General features: G+C 40.9%; 1 protein-coding gene across 5 annotated transcripts in view; it reads left to right on the top strand.

The window, feature by feature from the left end:
• Positions 1–12,521, top strand: part of LOC130187504 (kelch-like protein 29) — a 203,083-nt gene that overhangs the window by 188,851 nt on the left and 1,711 nt on the right. For all 5 annotated transcript variants that reach the window (XM_056405180.1, XM_056405177.1, XM_056405178.1 and 2 more), the window contains one exon: positions 9,195–9,339. In XM_056405180.1, the coding sequence (XP_056261155.1) occupies positions 9,195–9,339 (145 nt within the window). The remainder of the gene's footprint in view (positions 1–9,194; positions 9,340–12,521) is intronic.

Here is a 12,521-nt window from a genome sequence, read left to right as displayed (position 1 = left end):
CACAAGCTAAACTGCTCTCCTCCATGAAAAATGAAAAACAGGATTATTAACCTTTTTCATTAGCAGTATAACAGCAAAACTGGAAAAGGCATATGTTGCAACAACATTACTGTAACCATTTATATGCATGCATTCTTTTAATCTTTGGAGTCTTTGGGCTTCCATTATGGTTGTCCGGTTGATTAGGAACTCGGGTGAAGATTTTGGACGGCTCAGCACATGGTATTAGCGCCTAATCCTGATTTTAGTGCTATATACATAAACTTTATTGTTAGGCTATTATTTGTTATGTTGTTGCTTTTTAAATGAAAAAGATGACAGTTTTAAAACAAATTAAATACTTCTTTATCAGGCAATCAATTTTGTCAGTGGTGCCAAGGTGCAAAGCGGTTTCTGTCCAGGATAAGGCACATGACGCACAATTTCCAGATTACAATTTTCACAGAATATTTTGTCTCTGAAGGGTGATTTTATGCTTCACTAGATTTCTGAATGCAAGGATACGTTAACTCTACCATTACCCTAATCCCCTAATGCCCCCCACTGCCCCCCTACTGGTAGCCTCTCCATGTTTGTTTAGTGTTGAGCTGATGACAAGAGAGGTAAGCTGCCTGCCATCTTTACAGATCCCTTGTGAAATTGAAGAAACATTGCAATACAAATGGTGGAAGAGTGAACAAGCCCCATTCTTACCATGTTCTCAGGTAGTGAGTTTTGGCAAATGACATCCCTCCTTAGGTCTTTACACACTGTTGAATAACACAGTTTAAGATTGGTAGAAATGGTGTCAATATGGCTGCCATTAATTTCAATAATCAGAACAGGTTATATCAGCTGTTTTACTGTAAATAATCGATTAATAAGGACACAAAACACAGATTTATTGATTTTTTTATTTTCATTTATTCATTTTCTTTTGTTTTTGAAAATATCCAAAATTAACACGAGTTTCCATGATGGATTACAAAGCCCCTGGAAGGATTATAATCACAAGCTTATTGTAATGGAAAAATGGTAAGACATTTTTTAAAGTAGGTCCCTACATAAATCCGTTATGGAAATATTAATCAAAGTATCAGGCAAGTGCTTTTTCCAGTCATCCACTGTAGTGACCTGAGTGGTTTAACATTCCCTGCACGTATTGAAGTGTAAAACAAGAAGGGCCTAACGGCCTCATGAAAAACAGAAAGAAAAAAAAAGTGAATGTAACGGTTGTGGCGGTTGCTTGCTATCCCCTGCAGTTGGCTTGTTAGTAGCATGATATTACAATATTAAGGTTACTGCAACATCGACATCAGTGTTCTCACAACTCAACCCACTTGAACACCATCCCATATCATGTACTTGACTGCTCCGGGTGAAACTATAAACTCCTGATGTCTTTTGAAGGAAACACAATGTCATACAGTTAGTCTGCAGTATTACACTTTGTGATCAGTGGATGACCTTTTCCATTCCTGTAGTTTTTCCTTATTGTTATCATCCTACTCAGTATTTCCCATCTTTCCATGTTATTGCTCTTCCATTACAATGTGAGGAACATAGCTGAAATGATAGGTGGGTCTGACCACAGCTTCTGACATGTTATTGGCCAAACTCTGTATTTATTCACCGCACAAACCTGCAGCCACGTTCCATTGGGAGCCACTGGGGACCTGTGAAGGACGCAGCACCAGAAGAAACACTTTAACCAAGCTGCCATATCTCCAAGGTAGCGGGAAAAACACCCAGTGAACAACTCTGCGTGATTCAAAACACTAACAGCTGTGTTCACAGTGCAAAGATCTTAACCACAGGCAGTTTTTTTTTCACAGAAATATGTCCTTGAAAGATGCAGTATAGGAATGATGGCTATTGATTTGAAAAAATATCCTGCTTGTCCTTTTTTTAACATTTGTCCTGAAAAGCACTATAACACACATAAAAACATATGCGACATTTCAAAACCCACTGTGTTAAAACAATAATAAAACAAAGTTTGACATTTTAAGAAATGCACTCATTAGCTTTCTTGTGAAGAGTTAGAGTCAAGAAGATTGATACACTCTCACACCTGTTTGTTAAATATAAGGCTATGTCAAGAAGCCAGTTAACTTAGCACAAAGACTAGAGACAGGGAGAGAGAGCATGGCTCTATCCAAAGGTATCAAAATCCACGTCCAACCATCTTTAAAACTCACTAATTAATATGTGATAACTTTTTTGCTTAATCAATACACAAACCAAAATGTAAAAACATAATTTGCTATTTTACAGGGATTAAGTGCTGAACTATTTCTTCTTATCTAACCCTTTACAACAAAGCAAATAAACACAATTCCCAAAATGTGGAAATATTCCTTTAATGCTCCAACAGAAATAAATACTGCAAAAGCAAAAGAAAAGAAAAAAAGCTTTTTGCATTCATTGAGATTAATTTTCCACACAATATAAACTCTATATTTGATGCTTAATTATCCCATTTAAGACATTGGCACATGAAGGATTCTCAGGGAAAAGAGCCATCCAATTGCTGCTTTTAAAAAAAGAGAATCATTATCTCAGATAGGGGCTTGCTGTTGCAGGCAACACTGAGAGCAGTAGGCATCAGAGAGAAACACTGGGTCAAAAATGTGTTTAAATTCAAATGTTTCCTGACAAGAAGTTGTTCTTGTGTCATTAAAGCACAAGCACAGAGGCACTTCCTTCAGCACCATGGCCCAGAAACTTGCTCACTATTATTACTGCCTTTTGAGAGAGACTACTGCGAGTGAAATGATGATTACGTAACGGGGGTGTTTGGGGCGAGAGCTGAATGGTATTAAAGGGTTGACAGAGCAGCTGGCAGAGGAGAAATGAAAGAAAAGTGTGGTGAGAAACACTCAAATGCACACACACACACACACACACAGATGCAGACACACAACCTCTGCTTACCTCATATCAACCATACATCCCCCGGGGGCACAGGTACACAGCACATGAATTATGTAACGAGCCAGGAGGTTACTCCACTCCGCGCGCGTGTGCGTGCGCGCGCGCGTGCATGCTGTTTGTCTTTGTGTGTGTGTGTGTGTGTGTGTGTGTGTGTGTGTGTGTGTGTGTGTGTGTGTGTGTGTGTGTGTGTGTGTGTGTGTGTGTGTGTGCGTGTGTGCATGACACACGTGGACAGACAGACCGTCATCTGTCAGGGTGTAGATGAGCCTGCGTCTGACAGCCAGTGAGCCAGGAGATAATGGACGGGTTTAGTGCTTCCTGTGAAATTGGGCCGGCAATGATTTTAGTGAGCGGGTGGGGAGCACTTCTCGATCAACCCTCTGCCTCCCTCCATCACTCTCTCTCTCTAATCTCTCTGTTCATCTCTATCTCTCCCCCTCTCTCAGTCTCAGTCTCCCCTTCCATACACCTCCTCGCTCTGTCTCTCAGCACTGTCTTATCGACTGACACAAATACAGCTGTGTGTGTTTTCTGTGACTGTGCGCCTGTGTATGTGTGTGTATGTGTGTGTGTTTTCCCTCTGCATGGACCATCTCCCGCATGGCCTGCAAATGGGTTTCACAAACACTTATCAGGACTGACTTCCTATCTCTTGCAGAGTGAAAAATAATATTACTTGTGCCAAAAATAGTCCCTTCAACATGTCTATTGAGATGCACAGTGTCTCTGCAGGTTCATTCATCTATACCTTCCTTTGTCTTCAATATCTGTCTACCAAGCAGTATATGTACTGCAACATGGGAGCATAACTGAGCACGCACACATGCAGTAAACTATTTATGAAGCCTCATTGCCTTTCTTAAAGGTCAGCTCCCCAAAATTACCAAAATGCCAAGGTTTTGAGATATTTGTCTCTGAGAGTTCTGCTTCAACCTCAATAGAATGGAGGTGAAAGGATTTTTGTTTGTGGTGCTCACAGCACAGAAAGATGACATTTAAAAAAAAATCAGCCTGTAACATCTCTTTAAAAATGTCCTTGCTACTCTGATTAATCCATAGAGCTCTTTAATTTGTAATTTCTTTTGGCATTGCAATATAGTATGAACAAGTACAATTTCAGCAACTACTTGCTGAAAAATATCTTTCTAGATTTGCAATCTATTGAAATCCCTGCTCCCATTTGGCTTCTTTACTCCAGCATCAGCTTCTTACAATTTATGATATTAATGCTTTTGAAATAAGTATTTTTTTACATACAAGATATGTTTCAAGGAGGTGAGTCTCCCACTTCAATCCATGTTTTTTTTTCCACACAGTCACTCTTATTCAACCAGACAGACTCCTATTCATCATCTTACAGAACATAGCAGTTCTTAATAAGAGCAGTTTTTAATAAGAAATAGTGACCCCCAACTTGTGGAACTCTGTATCTCATTTGATTAAAATTAAATTCCAAAGTCCAACAGAACATGTAAGACTTTAATCTCTGTTTTAAATATATATATATATATATATATATATATATATATATATATATATATTTGGCTATGCTAGCATCATGGCTTGAAGGATGTCCGCCCACTACTACTGGATGGATTGCCATTAAATCTGGGACAGAAAGTCATGTGTGCCTAAGGATGAATTGTTTTAACTTTGTGCTACCATTAGCCCAAAATTTCAATATGTTCAGCTTGGTTATGGCCAAATCCTGCAAAACTACTGACATCCCTGTCAACCTCTGCTGTACTAGGGCTAACACACTGAGACGCCAAACTAAGGTATGGGCCACACTGCTTACGTCACCTGTGTAAGCCAGACGTGAAATTATTATTTTTTTCATCTTTCACTATAGTTTATGTCTAGGGTGTATCTGAATGTCACAAACATAAAAAAAAATGTATTTATTTTTAGCCATTTTAGAAATTACATGTTATTAAAGGAGAAAGTGTACGCTACATGTAAAGAGTCACAGCAGAAACATTGTGTAGGATATAATTATATTATGTCAATATGTGAGCTGCAGCAGTTCAGCGAGGTAGTCGTCATGCACAGGTAGAGGTAAGCGGTGTGGCCGAGGCATCAAAAACACACAAAGACTCACTTACTGTCACACATCTTTTCACACAACACATGGAAACGCACAGAGTCCCCAGCTGGCTCCCCCCAGTATATACCCAGAGCCCTTCCCCAGGTGACAGACAGGTCTCCATCGACTGGTCGGCTCCAGGGACCGAGAGCAGAAACGCTGCGACCAGATTGCTTTATCAGGAAATTGACTGTAGAACAATTACTCACGCAAATGACGTAGAAGCCAAACAAGTATGGCAATTGAGAGGTGGAGAAAGAGGAAGGGAAAGTAACAGAGCAAGAGAGGTGGAGATGTTTCCATAGTTACCTAATTGGACATGTCCCCCCACCCATTCTCTATCACACTGAATAAAACACATCATCCTCTTTCTGCTATTTTGGCCCGTCATTTCAAAGGCTGCTCTTATTCTCCTCACACCAAATAAAAGGACATTGTGTGAAAAAAATTTGTTTTTGCTGCTCCAATTACCTTGTTGTAATCTTATCTAAGCTTCTGGCAACAGGAACTGAAGCTTCTTTGTCCTATTTCTCCTGCTCCCTCATGCTCTCTGCAAGGACGCAGGACGGTGGAGAGGATACCCAGCGCCTCGTCCTCCATCTTTTTTTGTTGGAGAATGTCTTGTTTACTTCTTCTTCCTCCTCCGTCAGTGACCAACCGCACGTTTCCATGTCGATGGCTTTGTGATGACGATTGCTGTTTGGGAGTCTTTATCAGCGAAAGCAGTCTTATCTAGATCTATATAGTATACAGTATTGGTTTGATTGAGTGAGTTATGATATATTTGTGTGTGTGTCTGTGTGTTATCACTGCTGTAGTGTTCTGGTTTTATAGGATCAGATATCTGTTGTGTTGATGCAGGAATCAGATAGGAGAGGATGTGAGGGGAACAACAAGGTGTTTGTTTAGACAGAATCCACAAATTTCATCAAAGCTGTGTGTGTGTGTGTGTTTTTACTTGTTTGCTCGTCCTTGACCTCAGCCTGAGGGGTCCCAGACGCGGTGACTAAGCTGTTTTATCAGGGTGTGAGAGGCTGCGTCAGTTCATGTTGCCCCGCAGGCCCAGCTGTACTTCTATCACCGCTGCCGTGTTGAAACCTTGTTTTGCTGTCTGGTTTTTTTCCTTCCCTTTATTCATATTTTATGTAGAGTGTGATCAGTTATAGATTCTTGACTGTTTTCTAACCTCAAAGCAGTGAAACCAAACAGAATCCATTGTGAGACTTGAAGAATAGCAAGGTTTTTCTCAGAATTAGAAAGTTTTCAGCTGACACAGACATTACTACTCTACCTGTGTCTGTGTTGTTGGACGGACAGGGGATAAATGCAAAAGCAAAGTGGTGGAGAGATCTTGAACCCTGACAGCAGTCCTTTCAGTCTCGCCAAATGAGAATGAGATTCACCTGCGTGGAGCTCCTCCAAGCACTCCAACCTGCCACTTAGTGTTGGGCCACAACAGAGAGGCACCAAGAGATGGTGAGAGTTTCTGTTGGGGAAGAGAGAGAGCTTTTTGCTTTGAGAGGATCCTGTTAGGGCTGCATTATGGCAAAAATCATAATCACAATTATTTTGATTAATGTTGAGATCACAATTATTCAAAACGATTTCTCATTGACTTTGGAAAAAAACTAAACAAATATTTCAAAACAAAAAGCGCTGTGTGTATCTTGTTATTCCCGTTATACACAATATAAGTTAAAGATATTTTAGGATGATCCCCTCCACCCCCCAATTTCTCAGTCCGTATGTGACGGATTTTTACCGAGGTCGCTCGTGTTTCATTGCATGAAAAAGCCTGAACTAGCATCTGTGTGTGTATATGTGTGTGTGTGTGTGTGTGTGTATGTTTGTGTGTGCGTGTGTGTGTGCGCGCGTGTGTGTGCGTGTATGTCGGTGTAAGCGCGAGCTTGAGAGAGCGCTGCCCCGCCCCTCACACACAGGGTCAGAGAGAGAGAGATGCAGATGAGATGCAGGGAAAAGCGAAAATGCATCATAAACGAATGTCATCATCAGAATTGGAGTTGGTGAATGTGAAAGAGAATTTTTATGTTGCAACAACAAATTCGAAATCTATTTTCCTTCCGTACCGAGAGCGGAACCGATAGCGTCGGATGGTTTTTGTAGGGAGGCTGAAATTTGTTGTGAAACAGAACGCCGCACAATAATCGTTGTCCCTCGACTGTCTTGTTTTCATAATCGTTTGAGGCCAAAATCGTAATCGAAAATAAAGTTCGATTAATTGCACAGCCCTACATCCTGTTATTATTCAGCCTCAGGTGCCGAGCAGAGAGAAATGAGTGCTCTGTATTTATCGGACCTAACACAAAACATCATGTACACACACGCTCACGTTCAGAAAGACTGGCAGTGGCATATCAATGAGATAAAGGTAAAAGAAGAAAATAAAGGTGTCAGACAGAATGTGAGGAGGACCAGTCAGTGGCAGCTTGCTTCTCAGGGGCAGAAATTGAAGCTGATATGTCCGATGGTTGCAGTAGACGTTCAGACTGGACTGCAGTGTGTAAGTGATGAGTGTGGTAATAGACATGAAAAAACTGTCTGTCAGTTAGTCCACCACCTCAGTGTAACTATTGGATGGATTGCCATTTTGTATGTACTTTCATGGTCCCCAGAGGATGAATCACCAATGACTTTGGTGATACATTGACTTTTCCTCTAGTGTCACTGTGAGATTTACATTTGTGGCTTTGAGCAAATGTCTCAACAATTGTTGGATAGATTGCTATAAAATTTGACACTGACTTTCCTCCGGATGCATTGGAATTACTTACAATTCAATTCGATAGCCTTTAGCTTCAGTTCTAGTGCCATCGTCAGGTCAAACTTTGACCCAGTTCTTTATAACCAAGTAAACTAATAATATTCCTCAGTCTCAGCTTTACTTTGAGTTTAGTGCTAATGAGGAAATGTTAGCACGCTAACACACTAAACTCAAGATGGTGAACATTGTAAACATTATGCATGCTTAACATCAGCGTGCTAGCATTGACATTGCGAGGATATTAGCCTGCTGATGTTAGCATTTAGTTCAAAGCACTGCTGTGTGTAAGCAGCCTCACAGAGCTGCTAGCGTGGCTGCAGACTCACAGTCTTGTTGTTACAGAACATTATGAGTTATATACTTGCGCCGAGTGGCTCATTCACACAGTCAGTATGAGGAGTAGCAGAAGCACCTCTCGTCTCCAGAGGTGACCTGTTAATTAAACATGTCCGACTCCTCTCAGCAGCTGGAGAAAAGACAGAGAAAAAAGGGGAGGTGGTTCACTACACAAGAGAAGCTTTTAGGCTTCCCATCGCTGTTATTAAGGCGTCAGACTTTACTCCTCCTGTTACCCGTCCCCAATGAGGGATGTCCGTCCATTGTGGCAGAAAACAGCGAGGACGGCAGCTCACGGCCAAGTGTTGGTGCATTATTCATGCTGCTTGTAAATTGGCCAGCTGCAGTCTGCTCGAGAGAAATTGCTCTGAGTTTGAAATACACTTTCTCTTCCCACACAGCAGGGCTGCTGCTCGCAAGCTGCAGGTTTCCAATGGCGTCGTTCCACACAAACCACTGTTTCATTTTGTTTCCCATCATCTGTAATTCTTCAGCGGTGCTGCTTCAATGCCTCTGTTTTCTTCATGTGCTATATACTGTATCAGATTGAATTATACAGTATGCACAGTATCCCACCTGTTCACTCATGTATTTCCAATACATGTGCAGTGTTTTTTTCTTTTATTTATTCATTTATTTATTTATTTATTTATTCTTTCTGAATCTATAGACGTGCCAGAGGGCGTAATGCAATTGTGAATTATTGGGACTTAGGTAACTCTTTTATATTGCTGCCAAGCCCAAACATATTTCGGAGCAGAACCCAATAAAGCCGTAGTGATTTATGAACTCCACTTTTTCACTGGTTTGCCATCTATTCTGTTTTTTTTCTTCCAAAGCAATCTTGAGAATGGCACATCTGTAAAGTGATAAGGAGAATGTTGATGATGATTTTTGCATGTGGCCTGGGGACCGCAGGGAAAAGAATGGGGGGAAAAAAAACAAATTGAGACCATTATACTGAATGGAAATTTCTGCTGTGTGAGAGAATGACATGCAAACAAAAGCTGTGTTTTCTTTAACAAAAAACTCTCCTCTCCTTCCTTTCTCTCTGTCTTCCTCTCATATCTTTAGATAACAAATACGCCCCTGCAGTGAGTCTAAACGGCTTTATATTCATCCTGGGAGGAGCCTACGCTCGAGCCACCACTATCTATGACCCAGACAAAGGCAATATCAAGGCTGGTCCCAACATGAATCACTCTCGGCAGTTCTGCAGGTAAGAGATTATTAATGTTGCAGCACCACATGTAAGTTAAATAACCTGTGACATTATTGCAAATCCTTAAAACATACAGACGGGTGATAAATCTAAGGGAAACCAACATAACGTGTCTTAGTGTGGTGTTGGGCTACCACAAGCTGCCAGAACAGCTTCATTGCTCCTTGGCAAGTCTCTGAACTCTACTGGGGGGATGAACACCAATCTTCCTAAAGATATTCCCTCGTTTGGTGTTTTGATGATGGTGGTGGTCCAAAATCTCACATTGAATTGAGATCTGGTTACTATGGCATATGATTCACATCATTTTCATAATCACACTCTACGTGTCCTATGGATGGGGACATTGTCATCCAGGAAGAGACCATTCCCATCAGAATAGAAACGCTTGATCCCCCCCACCCCACACCCCCCACCCCCATCACATCCTGCATTGGCATTCTCAGTCATCTGAGGGAGAGTTGCTTTTCTGTTTCCCCTTCCATATCACACGAATGCATGAGCATCACAGTCATTAAATGTGCAGTCGCCCCTCTGACCGTATGTACTGACATCTTTACCATAGATCTAAATGCAGATGTCACTCTAGTCACTGTTCCTACTGAAACACCAACCAGCTGAGACAGTCTTTGTGATTGAAGCTCCTCCCCCAATGAACCCTCTTTCAAAGTCACAGATCTTTCCCTTTTGCTATCTTGATACAAAATCTGAATTAACTGGGCCTGCTCAGCATTTTACACATGATGCCACAGACCATGATTGGATGGTAATTGTTTAATAGTACCATGCAGTGCACCTGTGTGGAAGCATCTGCATTCATTATGTTTCTCCACTTATTTATTCAGGTTTATCCTTAAAATTGTCCTAAGAAATCTGTCTGTATGTAAATTTTAGGATTATCAGTAATCTGTCAGTCTGGTGTTATAACACAGGTAAACTGTTGCACAGGGAAAATGTATTTGAGTCAGCTAAATAAGATTTGAACACCAGTTGTGGGCTGACTATGTTTCTGGACGATGCATTTCAGTAGTGAAACTTCTCCCTTAATAGAATAGTTTTCTAATTCATGGGCTTGATCTTTAAATTAGTTTGATCAGTAACACAGACGCTGTCTGTCACACTGAAAAAAACAAACCGCATTTGTTCAAAATACAAGTACTTTGTTTGATTAAATCAACTTTCCGTCAAAGCATTTCATTCTGTTTTGTTGTATTAGGCGTTATTAGGGTGATATATGAGTCATTTGGATTTTTTTGGTTTATTTGTGTTCTAATAATGTTTGTGTTCTAAAAAAAGTAGGAAACTATAGTCTACACCTGTAACTTTAATAGAATTTGTGGACACATAATGGCTGATAAAGGGAGATAAATGAAAACTAACAACAGTGGGATCATGTCCTAATATCCCAGTCAGCTCAAGCCACTGAGGTGTGGAGTTTGCTGGATAATGAACTCACACTTTTCTGGGCCCGAGCTGTTTTTTTGTTTTTTTTGCAGAAGCTGAGAAAGGAAGAAGCATGCGTGAAATACATTTGGGAAGCAATTACAGACAGTGATCTTATGTGCAGAATGTATAACATAAATCATGTTGTCAGAGTTATTGATAAGCTGCACCAGCACACGCCAGGCAGCTGTTCTGCTACATTTAACTAAGTCTGATGCAAGAGAGGAAGTGATGGGGGGAAGGAGGGCGAACAACAAACACGCAGAGCTGCCAGAAGAGAACTACTCAGAAATAGCACTATCTGCAGTGCATGCTCCTGCACAGAAGATGAAGTCTACCAGGTCATTGTGCAGGAGAGCTGATATTCTCCCCTCGCTGCGTCCGACCCTCTGCAGACCCGCACCTCCCCTCTGTTTATCAAGAAGAGCAGCTCCAGGCTTTGCCCTGCACGCTCTCCATTTTGGATCAGCTGTGCTTTCTCTCTGAGTAGATTTAGGCTTTATGTAATAATCTTTTTCAGTCCCAACAGTGTTGTGAATTTCTGCAATAGGACTGCATGTTGTTCGCTGTATGTGTGTGTGTGTATATGTGTGTGTTTGAGCGTGCACCTTATGTAAATGTAGATCGTTCCAAACCCCAATAGGAGTACAAAGCCCTAATCAGCTTACAGCCCAAGTTTTAATCCTCTCTGCACACAAACTCCTGTTTCTGTTTCTCATATCAAATGAGCACATTTGTACAGATATTTGCTTTTTCATTAGTTTTCTCTTTCGCCCTCAAGAGGGAATGTAATGTGTGTGGGGTTTTTTTTTCCTACCTTACAAAGTAGCCTTGTTGGGCATGTTGAGAGCATGTTTTAGAGATGTCAAATAATCTCAGGCGTGGCGCCCAACACGACAATCAGCATGCTTGTGAAGATGTTTTCTTCTGTTTGCCTTTGTTGTCTGGTCACGATTAACAATAAGAGCAATATTCCTGCTGCTGTGACTCATACTGTAGCTATCAAATAGCAAAGCCACATTAGGTCACACTTGCTTTCAGCCACTTATCTTCCTGACATTGATGACCTCTCATTATTTGTACCAAAGATGATGTGTTTGGTAGCCACATGTGTTTGCCAGTTGAATGTTTTCGTTATGAAACAGCAGCAGAAGGAAATATTTGCATGAGCAGCAACTTAATCCAGTTCTGATGCACTGTTAGCAACGGTAAACGTTTATTCCACCCCTAACATTAATGCTAAGGCTAATGAAATAATGCTGACCTTCAATGGTATCAAAACGGTTTGATGTAATGAACAATCTTAAAGGAATAATTTCTCTCTGGCAGTGCGAGATGAGGACAATGAAACCACTTCTGTCTAATCACTGAATATAAGGCTACAATCTGCAGCCAGTTAGCTTAGCACAAAGACTGGAAACAGGGATATTGCTAGCCTGTTAACAAAATCTGCCTAAAACTCACCTATTAACTCATTATTATCGTGGTGAATAATTCATACAATAACTGCGGTGTTAAAAACAAAATTTCATGGTTTTAATGGGGGTTATGTGTCCAGCTGTGTCTTTGCTCTGAGCAGTTGCCCAGCAACCACAAGAAACTCAAGACGGTTACTGGTCGTGCCCAAGAAATAGGCACATAACCCCCTGTAAAATGGGGATTTGTGGTTTTCACACTTCAGTTTTTGTACGGATTACACAAATGACCCCAACAAATGGATGCATAATCTCCCCCAA

The sequence above is a fragment of the Seriola aureovittata genome, chromosome 19 (assembly GCF_021018895.1).
Source record: "Seriola aureovittata isolate HTS-2021-v1 ecotype China chromosome 19, ASM2101889v1, whole genome shotgun sequence".
In the NCBI taxonomy this organism is placed as follows: Eukaryota; Metazoa; Chordata; class Actinopteri; order Carangiformes; family Carangidae; genus Seriola; species Seriola aureovittata.
Note: the sequence above shows the minus strand (reverse complement) of the source record. Positions and strands in the feature narration are given on the sequence as shown.